Genomic DNA, 18,281 nt, shown 5'->3' with positions numbered 1-18,281 from the left:
AAGCCTTCTTTTGGATAAATGTTCGACTAAGGTCCGGCCTCATTGAAATAAAAGAGCGGCAAAATGTTCCAAAAATGCGTGGTGAAAATAAGGCCTGATATTCCTGCTATCTTCATCCTTTTTCCTAAATGAAATCAATTTGTGAGCACCTAAGCCCTGAAATATGACACGACATTAACTTTCGCTTTCCAACCTTCAGTCCCCGCATTATTTCACGCTGAATGAGATCGTTATTAATTCATCACTTATTGGTCCGTTTGAAAAGAGTTTTCCTTCTTAAATCAAGTGTTCTTTTCGCCACCCTTTTCCTGGATGGAACTCATCTATTCCTCCGACTGTAATTGCACCTCTGCAAAGTGTCTTGTTTTAGTCCGGGGGAAATCAACAGATGCGAATAGCTTTGAAGCCATAAATCCTTGGAAATAGTCTAGTTATCAGTAAGGATGTAATCGACATTCCAAGCCCTCTTATTGCAGATAACAGCCTTGAGATGTTGGGGGTATCAATCCTTTGGTACAAACGAACAATTTCGCTAAAGGCCAAGGAGGAGATAAGTGTAAAAGTGCGCTTTGCTCGCAAGCAACCATTGTAGCGAAGAGTAGGAGGATTTCCGCTGCAATTGGAGTGTCTCAACATTGAGATTACAGCTTATTAGTGCCACGTGGCATTCAGACCCTGGAAGATAACAGGATGAAGCCAAATGTTGACACGATGTCACGCCCACTCTTGACAAGGTGACAGGAGCCGTTCATTGAAGTTGAAGACAATCCAATGATAAATAAAAAAGGACGAGGATCTAAATGAGAACAATACTATCCATGCTCCTTGAGAGGTGAATGTTGTCGTAACATGTTCCTTTAGCTGCCAAACTTTTAGCTTTTGAACATCTTGTCTAGTCTACGGTCAACAATAGTCTTATTGCAAATGCATGCATGGACGAGAAAGAGGAAGCTGTTTGGGAGCCATATTGGTCACAAGAATTTTTCTATCATGCACAAAGTCATCAACGGTCTCAGAAATTGGCGATTTTCGCCGTGTACGAACAAGAAGCTCGTTTGGTTTCATGTGCCAAATATCCGAGAGGGGATTGCGTGAACGTCGGACATTACAAAGTAGTAATAGAAAAGAGCACGTTTCTTCACTTTTCATTGGGAAATCTGTTCTTCAAGTTCATCATCTCGAGTGAATAGCAATTTTCGTCATTGGCAAATTGAAAGAGAAATGACTTTGAATTGAAAGAAACAGGCAAGCATAACAGATCCATCCACCGGTTCCAAACAATCTTCCAGCCAAGCCAGTTAATGCCAAACAAGACAAGAAGACGAAGTCTATTGAGGTTGTGATGATAATGTGCACACGGTAGGTACTGAGTTGAATAGTATACGTATAAGATATCCGGGGAATTCTCACCTTGCGTCTTTGGAAGCGCTTCCTAGCCAAATGTCCTCGACATAAGGCCTGGAACCGAACCACTTGATCCGTCAATTTCTCATCCCGCTCTTCTTGTAAGTGTGCCAGAACTCCAGCTCGAAGAAAAACCTGGAAATGAATTGAAAAAAAAAAAAATAACTAATGCACTGAGAGCATACTTAAAGGCGAACCATCTGATGCTGGTCTCATGATTAGTTCGGCCATCATGTCAATGCGCCTGACATCCAAATTATGGTCCGAGTTGCATCCTTTAAAATCCTAATGGTGACAAATGACTTGGTGTTCCAGCAAAACCGCACAAATGACGCCCTTTTGTATTTCTACAGATTGACTCAATGAACCCTTGTCTTGAACGGGAGAGACCGAGGGTGAGGAGTGCGTAGTCCTTTGAATCACCCGGGGATGCTGGGCGAGATAATTTTAAGAGAAACTTTGTCCGCATTGAACGGTACGTGCTGATGTTGATCTAACACATCTGTTGGTAAGAATGAGATGATGTGAATGATCATTTCTCTATTCTACTTGGAACCGGCCAAATTAATTCGGACTCTCATTGCTGGCCTCGCTCGCTAAGTACACTAAAACTTGGTAAAGCTTTTGAATTGCTTGGTCTGAGAGGGTAATTCATTGAGTACTTGATAAATACTCTGTGGTGAGGGATGCGGCTGAAAACCAACAGTTGGCCATTCAACTCTCTGTTTAGGCACTTAAGTGGGACCTCCAAGATTCAATTGAGACTATCAATTTGTCTCTAGCTCTTCAGAGGTCTTTCATTGATCGAAGTACGTAGAGGAGGCATAACTTATAGCTTGAAGTCACTCACGTCGGTTTGCAAAAGAACGCTTGGTTGAGGTTTCTCGACATTCCCATTACTTTTTGTTAGCTCAATGGAGACATCAGAGAAAGAAAACTGGTCAAGTCATGAACAGCGAACAACAACAACAACAACAACAACACGCTTTACAGTTTCACAAAGACTTCCGAGCACCAAGACAAAAGTGGTCATGAAGGCATAATGTGGCAATTGTCAGTGAGAACAGAACCAAATCCATTAACTCTGCAGCCAGGAATACACAAATCTTGTTTCCCCTTCGCTTTAAGGTTCGAAAGATTTCACAAGATAATAAATATTTCCGCCTGAGATCTCTCCTCTTTTGGGGTAAATTTTGACAGCCGAATAGACTTGTTCTCTCGACTCTATGACTCTTGTGACCCTAAAGTTTTGTTCTCCCGGCTCGTTGTTGCAAAAAAAAGCAATAAATGCTCAGAAGCCATAACTTAAGCAAACGGCGTCATTTAGAAGAGCATCCGTCGAAAAAGAGAATTCTCCATTAGTGAGCTCAAGTCTTCTTGAGCCGGTAAGACGCTAGTATCTTCACTTATTTACATACTAGAAGCGATAGCACATCTGGTTCGATCTGAAAGATGGTCCAACTTTGATGATGATGAGAAGTGCAAATTTATTCCAATCAATGCTGAACTGGATGAAAATAAGCGTTGGAGGGCTTAGTCAATGTGCGTTTCGTGCAGGATCACGATGTTGAGAGTGATTCGGAGTTTTCGCCGAGAAAATTGTAATCCCCTCTCTGCCTGCAATCCCATTAAAAGTGACTCTCCTCAGTAGCCCTAGGTTCATTTTACAGATCGTACCCGAACATACACACTGTACATAGAATAAGTAGAACCCTGGTCCTTAGTCAAGAGGATGTGTGAGAATTCCATACTTTTCACTCAAACTCTCGGCATTTCAACGATCCTGAATGCATCCATCATCTCAATTTACTATTCCAAAGTCGGCAATACACAAGCCTTCTTTCGTTGAGAGAAGAACGTCAGATGCTCAATAACCTACATCTGTGTGAATTGCAGTGTGCGGTACTGTATTGTGCGAACTGTATGCGAAGTCAAGTCGTTTCTCTTGAGCTTTGCTTTGACCATTTGTACACAATTTGTCTTGCCAAGGGTCACCGCCGAGCGAGGACAAGACAACAAGTGCTGTCCTCAAATGTCGACACTTTCGTTTCGTTCCCATAGATTGTGGTGGCCCACCTTGTGAGATCGGCGGGTAGTGAATGAGGAAACGACAACGACACAATACCGACATAGGTAGCAGCAATTTCTCACGACCCTGGATCTTTTTTCATGAAAAATGAAAAAAAAAATCGTCTATGATAGCCGTACCTTGTTATCGGTGGTGGTATTATTAATGTTGTGTGGAGTGCATTGTTCACTCCTGGATGAATCTGGCAACGCCTTTGTGCTATTGCGCACTACGAATTCACCAATTGTTGCTTCATCCGGACGGCTCTCCACTGACAAGCGGTGTGGTTGGTCATTGAGAAGTATTTCCTGACAACCAGCGTCCTTTTCATGGTCATCGAATCTATCTTTGCCCATGCTCATATTGCCATTGTTTTCTGTTCGATGATTTTGACTCATAGCTTTCGCAGGTTTTCCATGGTCGATAGTGATAATCTTCATCTCCAAGCTTTGACTGATTTGGCACAATTCGTTCAAGCACTCCATGCCTCCCGAATCATCAAAGTTCGAATAAATCACATTTGACTGAGCTTTGGGACTTGATTCGGGAGGAGGTTGGTACAGCTCTTTCAGCTTACTAAGAGCTTCTTTCCCATTTTCTTTGTGTTCCAGGAGCATTAGCTCTTTGCGAACTTTCCGCTTGGTCCTTGGCGATGGCACAGGAGCTGGTTGAGGAGCTTTCACAACGGGTTGATGATTGAAAGAGCCTGCATATGTCACTTCGGTGAACACACCATGATTGAGATCAGGCTCCTTAAGAACAGGAACCGGAGGTTGAGGCGTGGTTGGATTTTTCCTCTTTTTGGGCGGAACGGGGGGAGGCGGCGGATGCGCCTCCGAGGCCGCTTCCAGTTTAGAAATGATCTCTTGGACGGAATGCCGGACTTCTTCATTGTCACTGCTATTCCGATGTTTCTCCAATAAACTGATAAAAGCCTCACTCTGTGAGCCTATTGAGCTCCTTGGGGTTTGGATATCGGTGAGCGTGTCTTGAGTGAAGCTGATCATTTGTGAAATGTACTGATCCAGCACATCTATCTCAGTATAACTGAGATCTTTGGAATCATTTGAGGAAGGATTGGAGAGCCAAGAGTTGATCTTTTCAGCGCTCATGAGACTGATTTGACTTAGATGACTGGATCGAGCGGACGAAGGACATTGTGTCGAGGAGGTATCGTCATCATCGATGCCTTCACTATCCTTTTCCGTGTCACAATTTTTGACAAGGCCGTGGATGGGGTTGGAGAAAAGGTACTTTTTAATCTCTGTCTCTCCTTTCACACTCGTTTCGGATTTGGGACTGGGACTCCTTAGTGTGCACGCTTTGGCTTTGATTTTGTCGATGCAAGTGCTCGTCAATGACTTTGAGCTTCTCGTTGTCGACGAGACCTTTTTTCCTTTGGTTTCTTTCCGTTCCCCAGGAGCAGCTTTGGAAGTCGGGATATGGTTAGGATTACCTTGAATCGCACCCGACACGTTTTTGCCCAATTTGTCAACATTTTGGTTGCTTGATTTCCTTCGATTGGTTCTCAAGCTTGCCTCACTGCACATGGATGATTGTCTGGATCCAGTAGTGGGTGTTGCAGGTTTACTTGGTGAAGAAGGGCCCTTCATTTCAGACGACAAGGAGGTGACGGAGGGCGACCTGCTTTTGATGGAACTAGCTTTTGAGGGGCTCCGATTTTCCTCCACTCGATGGGAAAGCCCCGTATCAATCCGGGCTTGAACATTTCTGAGCTTGTTATTAGCATTGGCAGATTTGAAGGTCTGTACAAACGTCTTGGTGCCTATGCTAATGTGTTCTTTGGGCTGCTTTGAGATGAGCTTCGCGTTTTGAGGAGGCACGGATTGTCGTCGTTCTAAAGTTGATGAGGGTTTCCCATGGGGCTTGCCTGGAGTGTTCAACGCTTGGACAATGGATGGAGATTGCACTTGTAATGGTTGTATCTTGTTCACGGCTTTAGGTTGATTAAATGAATGACTGCTTCGACGGGGCAAAGTCTTGGCATTGCCCATTTTGGCCTTTTTTGGCACAGGGGGTGGGAGAGTTGAGGTGTATTGTAAGGGCGGTGGTGGTCTGGGAGGGGGCGAGCCACCACTCCTATTGGATACATTGGAGACGGTGGAGACAATGCTTTCCCGTTTGTAGGTCTTGGGTGGAGAGGGTCGGGGTGGTGTGGTGGATTTCTGGTTCTTGATCCGGGTCTCCTCAGAGCTTGAGCTTCGTCTCATATTTTGGAACCTGGGTGTTCCCGTATCAAGAGAGGCACCTTTCTTGGGCATCCTTTTGACTTTTCCACCCCCCTGAGAGGACTTGAACATCCTGTAAACGGCTTGGGGCCGATTCCCATCATCATCCAAAGAGGATTCTGTCCCCGGATTGGAGGCTCCATCGGAGTCACTTAGTGTGAAATAGCCTGGAGAATCTGCTCTGGGGGAAGACGCCTTCCTGACATCGTCCGACTTGGCCGAGGCTTGAGAACTGAGATCAGTGCCAGGATCACTTAACACTGGTGGATTGTCAGTGGGCGGAGACCCAGCTAGGAACATGATGCCCGGAGCCATACTTGACTATTCGGGTGCTCTCCACAACAACAATAATAATAATAATCCGTTTCTAGGCCACCACTCTCCGAAGTCAATGAGTTGTGTAGGACGATAGTGCGAGTGTCCGTTCACCAAGTCTTTCTCAATTCTCCCTCCAGCTTCCCCATCTCTTCGTTTTCTGAAGTTCACTTCAACAAGACGGAGCAAAGAGATAAAAGTCACAAGTTTTGCCAAAATCTAAAGGCAAGTAGAGTTGTTCCAAGTGGGGAGGATTGTTGTAGAACACAAGCTTCACTTGAGAAAAAGATGAAGGCACATTAACTTTCCTCTCTCCCTGGCTCTCCCGAGGTATTCACGATTCACAAGTGGGGAATGGATTATTACTCCTCTCACCCCTCACTCAAAACAAGCTGGAAACGTGGAACCGGTTCCTGTTACCTCCTCTTACTCTAACTTAGGGGTCATCATCACAGAGACGGTCAGGGGAGCCAGGGGCAGAGATTCAATTAGGGGAGAGGCGCGAAGGGGTCGGGGAAAGTGGAGAAATCGTGTTCCATGGGATCACGTACACTGACATCAAAGGCCAGTGGAACGGAATCTCGCCACACTGAGAAGCACCTTCATCCACTGTTGTCACTGCACAACTGGCATGGTTCAACAAAAAAGTAGACGTCCGACAGCCGACGTCGATACCTTCCAAACATTGCACTCGAGCGTGATTGCGAAGACCACATCCCAACTCGACAATGGTTTTACTGTAGTTTCCCCCTCCTCTCGTCTCTCTCGGATCAGGTGAGTGTACTGCATACACCATTTCAAAGGAGGAGAACCAAAGCCGTGCGCTTCCCTGTGAGAAATTTGTCCACCCTGCTGTACGGCCAAGGCCACCATTTCAAAGGAGGAGAACCAAAGCCGTGCGCTTCCCTGTGAGAAATTTGTCCACCGCGGGAGCCCGGCGGTAAAAACACATTCAAACCTCTTTGAAGCAAATCAACATCACCGAAAAGGGGACACTGAGATCATTTGCCAGGTCATTAGACCTGATTGATCATTTATGTAGTTGGACTACATCGGCATGTGCCAAGAAGGACGTGTTCAGTTACCTTTATGCATTCTACATGGCTTAACATCAAGTATGGAAGAGGGGCAACCAGCTAATAAAGTGCATGGTGGAGGCATTCTAGGTATGCAATGGTCTGCTCCATGGAACACGGCACTAGTCTGGATTCAGAGACTGGCTTAAAGTGGAACAAGGCCATGACGACGAAAAGGTTTAGCCCGTCTTTTCTTGTTCCAATTCATTTTTCCAGCAATCCGACCAGTGACGATAATGACTTTATACCAGGAACATACTTGGGTCGTTATCGATTGCGATACAGGTCAGGAAACCTTGAAACTTTGGTCATTGGTCTCGCCTTTCAAAATGAATGAATCGCCTCGTAATCGAATGTCCTATCCCCTAATAAACGACAAATCTAATGAATCGAACTACAAACTAACACTCGGATAGCTTTGTGGAATGCCTCAAAGACAGAGAGAATCAATCCCCTGGTTGCAAATCGCAAGATGATCAAAGTGCTCGTGTTGCGAAAAAAAAGAGATCCCAAAACTGCTCGAGCAGCAAGACTCGATCGACGAGAAGGAGAAGTCCTTAAATGGTAAATGGTACACCTCCAAATTGCGAAAAGACAGACAGGTATGCCTTCTTCATCTTAAGTCTCTATTCTCCTTGTCCCGGTTGTTGGCGTACTACATTTCTCGCTTTGTGGAGATGAAAATGCCATCATGATTGCGTTCAGGGCATCGTATCAAGGCAGTGGAGTGAATGAAGAAACACTCACTTGGATGGAGTGCCAGGAAAGTGATTGTCTAACTCTTGTCTTTGAACATGAACTCACTCACTCACTCAGAGGATTCTCGAGTTCATAACGGATCGTTTTTGGCAAGATAATTTGCCACCAAAAATTATGCGAGACCAACCGAGAGCGCAAAAAAAGCTAATCTGGCTAATTCTCACGTCAGTTACGTAGGTTTCCTCTTGTGTCAAAATGGCTTCTTTTTTTCAGCCAAGTTGGAAATACCGTTCCTCTTACCTGAGTGTTTCCCAGTCTGGCTGTCGATTTATCAAGGTCGATGAATTCCAAAAGGCTTCCCACAGCCTCTTTCATCTCACCAAGGGTGGGTTGGATCTTCATAGCATCCTCATGGCCCAAAGTGCGGAATTTCCTCCAGAACTCACTGTAATTCATGCTCTCAGGGAAGCCATTTTTGTGCAGACGAACTGCATCCAAAATTTGTGCTCCTCTCAACTGAAAAGGATTCACATTCATCAGGATTAGCTCCAAAACGCATTTGATTGTAAATGAATTATCTTTAAGATAAATAAATGCAACTCAGTTTTGAAGTGGAGAACAGTATTGTTTTGTTAAGAATGAAAATCATCAAATATGAAAAATAAATCATCGTTTGAATGCCTCAAATCCGTGGGTAGCGAGGGAGGTTTTGGAAGTTTACATTTTTCGGTGCTTATTTTAGAAATCACAATTCAGGATTGGTGATAAGAAACTTTCGAAAAGCGTTCAATTAGTAAATCCTCTTCAAGCCAGATTTTTATAGAAGATATTTAGGGGAAACACCATCACGATTCTTACTATTTACTATAATACATTTGAAGGTCAATGTATTTTTGAACCACTGTCGAGCTCTAATTTTACATGGGTACTTTCTGTAGATCTGAGTCCAAACTTCGTAAAATATTGATTTTCAAACATGTGTCAAAGCAACTGAAACTAAATCAAGCCTACCTGAGATCGCACAAGAGGGACATTCATGAGGATCTCTTCGCTAGGGTTGGAGTTGACACTTCCATTGGATTTGGTAATGTTCAATCCTCCTTTGACATCACAGAGACCGGAATTATGCTGGGGAATGAAGCAATGCACGAACTGGGACTTGGTTCGTCGCAATTGCTCCATTAGGGTGTCCACTTGGAACTTGACTTGAAGAGCCACGGAATGTCGTTTCATGCCCATTTGACCACCGGTGGTGAATCCTCTTCGAATTGATGAAGCTCGTCTCAAGGAGTGATTCCCCTCTAAACCCGCGATGGATCCAGAAACAGAAGCGGCTCCGGGTCCTCGAGAAGCGCAAAACAATTCCGACACAGGCTTCCTGGAATAAAAAAAGAAAAAAAACCCGAAGGAGTTAGCTTGAATAGTTTCATGGGTTGGTCCAAATACATGAAATTTAATACTATAAAATCCATATTTTATCATAATCAAACGGATTGATTGACCTTTGAGGAAATCAAATTCCATGTATTTAAAAAAACGCTTGGCAACGGAGGTCAACGTATCAAGGAAAAATCAATTAATTCATCCATTTATTTAAACATGAATGAAAATAAAAGCGAAAAGTAGAAATCACTCATTTTTTTCCCAAAATGTATTTAAGTAACAATCTTTATTGCGACTCTTGGTCATGTCATTGCGTAAAAATGACTAAAAAATAACATATGATGTATTTACATTATACAGATGTTTCTTGATAAAAATTTAAGCAGTATACGTAAAAAATTGGGTTAGCAGCTACTAGCGCAGATGAAAATTGACAAGATTTGATAAGAGCAATTGAAGTTACTCTGCAATGGATTTCACCAATAACATATTTTAAAGGAATAAATAATGATCTTCAAAAAGACTGCGTCCAAAAAATTACTACTAAAATGTACAAAAGTGTGTCTGCTTTTCCTTCAGATTCGAAAAGGCAGTGTTCACATTGTAGACCTAAAACTTTGCTATGGAACCCATCTCTTGTGATATTTCCCAGAATGGGAACGATTCGAACAATGAAGTCCACTTCTCTTCTTCCTCGGGTCCCTTCATTGTTTAATTTGCTTCCCTTTAATATTCGTAGGGAATACGTAGGCCTTATTGATCCGGTTGCATCTTTCAAATCAGAATTGGACAAAATTTTAGACAGCATTCCAGGTCAACCCTTCATTCAAGGACTAGATCGGTCTGCCAACTCGAACTCGTTGGTAGACCAAATATCATATAAAGATTGAAATGTAATAAGAGACGAATTATAACCAAACCAAAAAAACAAAAAAGTTTCTTAGTAAACTTGATTCAATTAAGTTAGGGTGCTTTGAGGGATGGTCCGGAATGGTTCGAAAGAAGTCATCCAAGTGTCATATGAGGCTCTAATGACTTTTTTCCAGGCAATTCCAAATTTACCCATGATACCTGGGTATCTCTGATCAACAAATTCAAATTTGATTTCTCTTAAGTAAAGGTCTGAAAATCTCGCCAATACAAGTTATTTTTCCGACCTATTCTGATCGTATATAGTTTCTGATTATAATGATTACCTGACGAGCCTTGACTTTATTCAAGACATCAGTCTGTGTTCATTAAATAAGTAATTGTTATTATTATCATTCAATCGGGCACCCACACGTGGTTTCGTGAACGCAAATTTTGAAATGCGACAGTACTAAACTGTACCCAATCGCATTTCAAGACGTGCGTTCACGAAACTATCTGATACTCGCAGTAGGTGCAACTGGGTACATATTCCATGCGGGGGTGCCCCATTACTTTTGTATATTTTCAAACTGACTGTTTTTTGTCATTAGTAAGTAAACTCAAACGACACAACACAACTGAAGGCGATTCAGCTTTTCAAAAACTCTCTGACTTACAATGAGGAATCTTGAAGTTGTACCGAAGCAGCTTTGACTGCTCCGTCTTCGCGAGAGGCTTGAAGCCAACCATTGGCGTTGTATAACACCGGGTTGGTTCCTTGGAAATGCTGGAGCACGAATTGCTTATCCGTCGGACCTTTCTTAAGCAGGTCTTCGCAACCTCTCTGGTTGTACTGGAGCAAGAGCCGCTCAACAAAGGATTCGTCGGTGGCTCCCGGGAACAGAGCTTCTTCATCGAGAAGCCATAAGAGCCCTCGACGATCGGCACTGGCCAAGTTGGATTGGGACACTCGGGTTCCAGCCTGCTTGTCAATGAGAGCCACTAAGGGAGCGGGGGTTGGAAGTTCATCCAGATCATCCAGATCACAATCCAGCTTCTCTTGGATGTATTTGTCGTGGAGGGAACTGATCGATCGCTCATGGAACATCAATTGAAGACGCTCTTGGACATAGTTGTGGCAAAGGTCCTCGAAGGTGCCGCCTTGATAACGCCCACAGGTGGACGAGTTTTGGAAGCCCGGAGCGTCCACTACCAAGATGGAATTATGCGCAGAAGCGTTGGTCGAAATAGCCCTGGAACAGAAAAATTGGAGGTATGAAGTATGTCATTGATGTAGAAGCTACAATAAATGCTGACCATTGTTTTGACGTAGAAAGAAGGTGAAGTAACGCATAGGATTTATTTCCTTTGAACGCACAAACATTTGTACTTATCAAAAAAAAATACTGTTGCGGTAATGGTATGGGAATGGTGTCAAAATCGGCTACAAAGCATAATTTCAAGGCGTTTTTTACGAGTTGAAATAAGCGTAATAATTGCTTAGTAATAACAATTTAAATCGAGAAAATCGTCAACAGATATTTGGCCATCCGCATCCAAAGAAACTGCAAGATATATGCTCTTTTTTAAATTCGAGTCACCACAAGTATAGGAAATATATGAACCCTCTATAATACCTCAGTACACATACATGATAAGCAGCAAATGTACAACGCAAAAGTGATGTTCAATTTTACCTATTAATCAGGAATACTAAAGTGTTGAAAGTGTCTTGGTAAAGACCCATGACAAATGCCTCCAAGGATTCGATTCCATCGGGCAGATTGGCGGAATCCTTGTCCGTGGATCGCAATTTCCGATTCAGCGTCGACGAGCTGGTGTTTCCTTGGAAAATGGATCTCGTCAGTTCATCCACAGTGGTCCCCAGGCATTCTGCCGCTCTTTGGGCGGCTTCCGGATGGGCGAATTGGGTCTTCCCCAAGTTTCCACGGGCCACCGACGCCACGCCCAAGTGGTAAATGGCTGCCAAAATGGACCAAAGAACGAACGACTCTTGTGGAGTGATTTTCATGATCGTGATCGCGGTACAAATGCGACCCCATGCGGCAGCAGCCTGGGTTTTATCCTCCGACTGTAAAGTCATGAAAATCAATTCAATTTATTAGTCCAAAGCCCAGGCGGAACAAGTTGCTCTTTTAAGCTTCTTACCCTAGATAATGGAGTCATAAACAGATTGGGGTCGCTCAGGTTGTCTAAATGCAGTTCTAATCTGGTTTGGGTGTCGAGCCCAGCCAGCATTTGATAAAAGATATTGAAATTAGGCTCTCCATCCGGGCGGCGAACCACCCGAGATTTCTCTAAAAGCATCGTTTGCAATGACGCCGAAGCGATCTGGCCCGATGGGTCAAAGTCAATACTGAAAAGCGAGCTGAATCGTGTGGCATTGGCATTGATGATAGTCCGGGTGTTGCCGAATGCCTCTAGAAGAGTGGAGATGGCTTGGACACGATCTGGGGTGAACAAACCCGTTTTAGGATTGTTGGCTGACACGGCAAAATAGTGGAGCACGTGCTTCAGATTGACGGTCTTTCCGGATCCGGATCGACCCATGAGGACAATGGATTGATCTTTCCGTGAAAGAAGCATATCACGATGAGCCGTGGCCGCTACGGTGTAGATGTGTGGCGGCATATCCTCAATTTTGCACTCTTTGAACATTTCTATCACCTTTAAGACAAATTAATCACGGTAGAAAAAAAAAGACATGATTTCACAAGAAATTCGATGGATTCTTACTTTATCGGAGTAAATAGACAGAGGTGCCATCGGATTGATGGCGATGATCGTGGGTCCGGCAAAAGTGTGAATAAGACTGTTGCCATAGCGTTGCCGTAAAGTGTGAAGGGCGGATGACTCGTTCAGGTATCGTAGTTGAGCCAAATCCTCGACTTTGTCGAACCCAGTGGGATTGGCTCGTTCCACATCGTCTTCTTCGACCTAAAACAAATACGTATAGATCGCAGTTTGGAAATCGTCGCTTTTCAGTTCTTGTGTAGGATAGCAATTGTACCTCGATGATATCTCCATTATAGTCCAATTGAACACGGACTTTACCCTCTGGGACGTCCCCGTCATCTTTGAGCAAACCTGCTGCGGCAAATCCATCTTTATGGACCAACCAAACGCGTTCCGCCTCCAGAAACGCCCTCTCACTCGCCAATTGCTCTTCAGATTTAGCCTAGAATGGAAGGAAGAGAGAAGGTATGGTTAGAACAGGTTAGAATAGGTCATAACGTGAACATCGCAACTTCGGAGAGAAATACGAGATCAAATTTCAATCAAGAAGTAAGCTTGCCATTTATTGCCCAGTTCCAAAACGTCATTCGAGACCTTCAAGTGGCTTTCTAACTTGCAACAATTCGCTTCTTGATCCTCAGGTGTCAGTTCAAGTGAAGTCTCGTTAAAGATCTCAGCCATAATGATCATACCTTTGCTCATCCAGAACTATCTCAAGATCGAGTCTCTCTACTTGAGTTGTGTCACTTTTGCGATTGCCTCGATTTGGGGTCCTTGGACGGGTCTGCAGGTGGCTTTTATGGACCATGAATACCAAACCGTGTTCCTGGTAGCTCTTTGTGAAATCTTCTACATTTCTACCCTCTTCCTACTGAATAATCCGGGATCTTTGGGATGGCAAGGCCTGTGGATGATTTCGTACAAGGTTTGCCTATTGGGCCATTGGATCCATCTAGTCCATTACGAACGATCTCGAGTGAGTCCAGAGTCCAAATCGGAGCTCTATAGTCCATTTGTGGTGATAACCGTGATCTCGACGATCGTCCTGAGCCCACCCACCATGGCCATGATCTATAGGGCGTGTTGCCGTGTGTAAATCCGGCCCAACCTCCGCAAAACCGATATCGAATTAAATCAAGACATGAATTCCAGAGGCAGCCACTGTTTAAGACAAGTTCAATCCCACGTCTAATTTGAACTTGCCACACCAACGATGATTCATGGACTTCTTGATAACCTACGTTTTCTGAGCCAGGAGCCAACAGGAAAAAATTACCACAGACATGTCAAGCATTCCATGACGAGACGTGTTGAAATATTAAAAAAAACCCTCAGATTTAGTTGTAAATATGGCAATAAATGAAATCTTTCGAACCGGGACCCCATCTTGTATTGGATTGGCAGTGGGTGTAATGACTGGACAGATTCACTCAAAAATCGTGCTTCCATCCAATTCCGACGGCCGCACAAACCAATACTTCTTCTCCTTCTGTTCATATTGAAGGAGATAAGCAATAAATGAGATGATGTGCCTTGTCAAAAAGTCTATTAGTCCTCCTCATGAGATGGAGGGGCTCTTTGACACCCCCGTGCTTGGCATGATCGGTTTTGGGTTGTTCAATGTCGTCCGTGAGGGACTTTAAATTGATATTTTCAAACTTCCTCCTTCTTCCCATCATCAGTCTCGTGCAACTCGCTCTGGAGATCCATGAAGATGCTCAACAACCAGCGTTTTCAGAGGGTTGTAAATCAAGGGTTTGAAAGCCATCCTCACCCTCCGAGGGCTTGGCTTCACAGAGGTAAAAAAAAATCCAACCCGAGAGAGGCATGCATAATGGAGAAAGTGCTTGGTTACTAACGACTTGTGTGCTTAATGCCTTCCTCCCTTTGTCCAATTGGAATTACTTTTCGCGACACGCAAAGCTTTCTGGGTTGTTATTTGTGTTGCACATATACCTCATTAGCCCGGACAGAGTGGGGTTTTCGGTCATTAGTACGAGGATATGCCGAGATTACACCGGGGACGCATTTCTTTGCTTCTCGGAACGCCAAATTGGACGCAGAAGACCATAGATCACGGGGCAGATTTTGGTCATTGTCATGTCTTTTTCCGGGCACCACGATGAATAAGGTTTGACTGTACCATTTGCCAGACATACTTGGGATGTTGACTGGGCGAAAAAAAGGACCTGGCAAATAATTGCTCTGCTCACTTTCACTCCATTTTCACGGGAAGAACGAACGGTTTCCACAATGTACAGCACAAGAACATTGCTTCAATTGTTTCGCTTTATCTTGGACCAAAATGTGCGAATCTCAAAAGCCAATGAAGATAACGGGATCGGGACTCAACACCAGTTGAATTGAACAACACAAGTCGTTCATTCTGGATTTTCTAGATCAAGTCCTCGTATCCAATCCGGTTTCCGTCTTTGCTCCACACATACACACACATGCACAAAATACAACAAGTCTGTCAAAATATAGCCAGGGTGTCCGTGTCCATTTACGGAGTGCATAACATGATTTTAGACCTAAGCAAGCAGGTAAGCAAGCATGGATGGATGGATGGATGGATCGGGTGGTTGATGAGCGACGATGGTTTTTGAGCGATCTGTCCGAACTCGATCTTCAAATAGTCATTATGTAAATTTGAGACAACAGCCATCTAAATGTTGCTCGCAAAAAAACATTGGGGAGGCTATTAACGTTGAACGTTCCTCTCGTCTTCCAAGCATTGTCTTTCTTGAGCAAGTGTTTTTTCGGCCTTTTTTCTCAGAGCAAGCTTCACCCATGATCATTAACTATCTTAAGTGGTTCATTAGTTCCAAATAACCAATTTAATTGAGAAGTTCATGGATTGGTATTCTCCATTGGTTGTAGTACACAAACGGCGACGTTTGAATCAACCGCTGGCAGTCTCCAATCGTCTTTTCAATCGTCTTCATTGAACATCAGACATAAATTGAGTCGGATTGAAAGTAGGTGTGTCACAAATACGATTTTCGGAGTCCGAAAAGAGATGGAACTTGGAGCTGCTGATTGAGCTTGTGCATCTGAACACCAAGCAAGTCTTTCTCATTCTACATAAAATGCTCAATAAAAGTTAGTGGGGAAGTTGAAAAATTTGCAGCAATGTTTTCTGAACACTCTCAGCAGAGTTCTGTAAAGCTCATATGTTATTGGTTTATGTATGTTTTTTTGAAAGCCCTTTCCATGGATATGCTATTTTATACTGATGGGATTCCATAAATAATCACGGACAGTTGCGACCTCGGGTTACCAAATATTTCTTTTTATGTTGTATTTGATATTATTATCACCCGTTGGATAGCCACAAAATGTAACCCTGATTTTTCTCACGTCAAACCAGGGTCGCCTCTTTGCTCAAATCTAGCTTTTCACGTAACGGTCGGTGAGATCAGCTGGAATATGTCTAACTGTACTGGCAAAGTTAGACTTGAAAATTGATAATCTACACATTAACATACTTCATATTGATCTTTTCTGCCGCGATAAAGTCTGTTCGTCAAAACTGAGTCGAAAATCAAATGAATCTATTTTGAAGGAGCAAAATTTACAGCACTTCTTTGCTAAACTTTTTGTGAAGGACCTAATAAGTTCATTAAAAACCTTGAGATAAAAGCATTTAGAACCCATCTTGAAAATTATCACATTTTGAAACCTACAGTACTCCGGAAGACAAAGAACCCTAGGCGCCTGCCTCGAGCTCCCATTCCAGAGATCGCCAAAGAGTATAGCATCAATAGATCAAGAATAATTGTGACCTTATGACGTTCAAAAATGTCGCAAGAAACCTTTTTCTTTTTAAATCGTGAGTCAGCTAATCTCGGCAACGGTGTTAAGGGTATGTCATTTGATTTCAAAGTATTTCCTTAGGTTAAGACGAAATTTGTCCCCCAAGTGTTAACAAAGGGCATCATTTGAATTGGACATTAATGGCTCTCAAATATTCCAATTTACAAAGAAATGTTCTCGAATTTGGACATGATCAAAAGCCAAATTTGGGTCCATTTTACCCACCATATTACCAAAAAAAGTTTAGAGTGTGGATATGTGCATCTCTATTTTTTCTTCCAACACTTCGACCGTCAAACACAAATCATGAATTTTGCACCACCAAATTTCAAGCCGTATTCTATATTCAATCATATCTACCACGATTGAAAGATGGCCAAGTTCTTTTTGCCAAAAAATACAATTCAGTTGTTTATTTGAACACCGAGGTCTTCTAATTTCCGGCCTCTATTTCTTCCACTCCACTACATGATGTAAATGACTCATGCCTTTTCTCGACCAAGATTTTTTTTTCTTCTTTAAAGCGTATACCAGTCCGTCGTTTCCAACTTGATCTGTCAGTAATGAACTTAAATAACCCTCCCTCCAGTTCTCAATAGGAAAGTGGGTCTCTGGTGTTGGATGTGAGCACTGAGCACCCCCCACCAATGAGAAGATCTATTTACAGTGCGGTGGTATGTATGATACACGCACTTTCACACAGACATAAATCCATGTGCGTGTACATGTCACATGATCACACACTCAAAGATAAACATGACCTAACTTGCCATTGGCAGCCAGCCCATCTTCAATAAGGATCGCTCGAGAATGAAACGTGAGTAGCTTGCGAAATCTTTTGCACATTGCACATGGAGAGCAAGATCACATTTGAGGGTTAGTTGGCAAGCGTGAAAAACGTGCAGGAAAGAGAAGACAAGTAGAGAGATGTTCATCCATGTTCATGGGCCCATCATGTGGCAGCTCATCTTTCTCATGCTTTCAACATTCATTCCCGACCAGAGTGAGTGAATAAGGGAGGCAGTCGCTTTGGTGGGGAAAGTGTCATTAAGACCCTTGGAGAATGCAGCTTGGCACAAGAATGGCTTGGAATTTCTGCATTTCCCTCTTCCCAGAACCACAAAAGGGTTGTCTGCCATTTGGCATTCTCTCCTTCAAAATCATGAAGATGTTTTATACATATACAGTCAAAGCTATCTATGGCCATGGAGAAGTCTAACTTACTTTGTCAAAGAATGGCCATAAATCAAATTTATTGCTATTCTTTTTGAAGCCACAGCAGATTCCAGGGGGCTTTTGATTGTAATAAGAAATCAAAAACCACTACCCAGCCACCATCATTCTTGTCAATTCAATGAGTGAGTTATAGAAGAATTTTTCAAAACCCAGCATCTTCCTAACTCTGGATTTAAATCACATTCCCCTGCTTTTTAATGGGAGAGACGCACAGATGATCTTTTCGCTTTGGACAATAGTATCAATTAACTAGTTCTCAATAATTAGAAACCTAGTAACTGGTAATTGTTTTATTCCTCTTGTGATCAATGTGGCTTCAAAACCCCAACAAGCAGACTTGCATCTCTTTTGTTCGGCCAAACTTCATCGTGGATTAAGGCAATCATTCTATTTCGCTCCATAAACCTNAAACCATATGGTGAG

General features: G+C 43.1%; 1 protein-coding gene across 5 annotated transcripts in view; it reads right to left on the bottom strand.

The window, feature by feature from the left end:
• LOC131886488 (unconventional myosin-XVIIIa-like) overlaps positions 1–18,281 on the bottom strand; it is an 85,511-nt gene that overhangs the window by 24,085 nt on the left and 43,145 nt on the right. For 4 of the 5 annotated variants that reach the window (XR_009373925.1, XM_059234851.1, XM_059234852.1 and 1 more), the window contains 8 exons: positions 13,078–13,245; positions 12,804–13,004; positions 12,216–12,734; positions 11,744–12,138; positions 10,724–11,299; positions 8,823–9,189; positions 8,112–8,327; positions 1,411–1,539 (listed from right to left, as the gene is read on the bottom strand). Coding sequence is in view for 4 of the 5 variants with exons in the window: in XM_059234851.1 (XP_059090834.1) it covers positions 1,411–1,539; positions 8,112–8,327; positions 8,823–9,189; positions 10,724–11,299; positions 11,744–12,138; positions 12,216–12,734; positions 12,804–13,004; positions 13,078–13,245 (2,571 nt within the window). In the remaining variant the exon portion in view is untranslated. Of the gene's footprint in view, positions 1–1,410; positions 1,540–8,111; positions 8,328–8,822; positions 9,190–10,723; positions 11,300–11,743; positions 12,139–12,215; positions 12,735–12,803; positions 13,005–13,077; positions 13,246–14,759; positions 15,239–18,281 lie in introns of those variants that run through there. The other variant, XM_059234853.1, reaches the window with a different exon arrangement.

The sequence above is a fragment of the Tigriopus californicus genome, chromosome 9 (assembly GCF_007210705.1).
Source record: "Tigriopus californicus strain San Diego chromosome 9, Tcal_SD_v2.1, whole genome shotgun sequence".
NCBI lineage: Eukaryota > Metazoa > Arthropoda > Copepoda > Harpacticoida > Harpacticidae > Tigriopus > Tigriopus californicus.
This window is presented reverse-complemented; position numbering and strand designations above follow the sequence as displayed.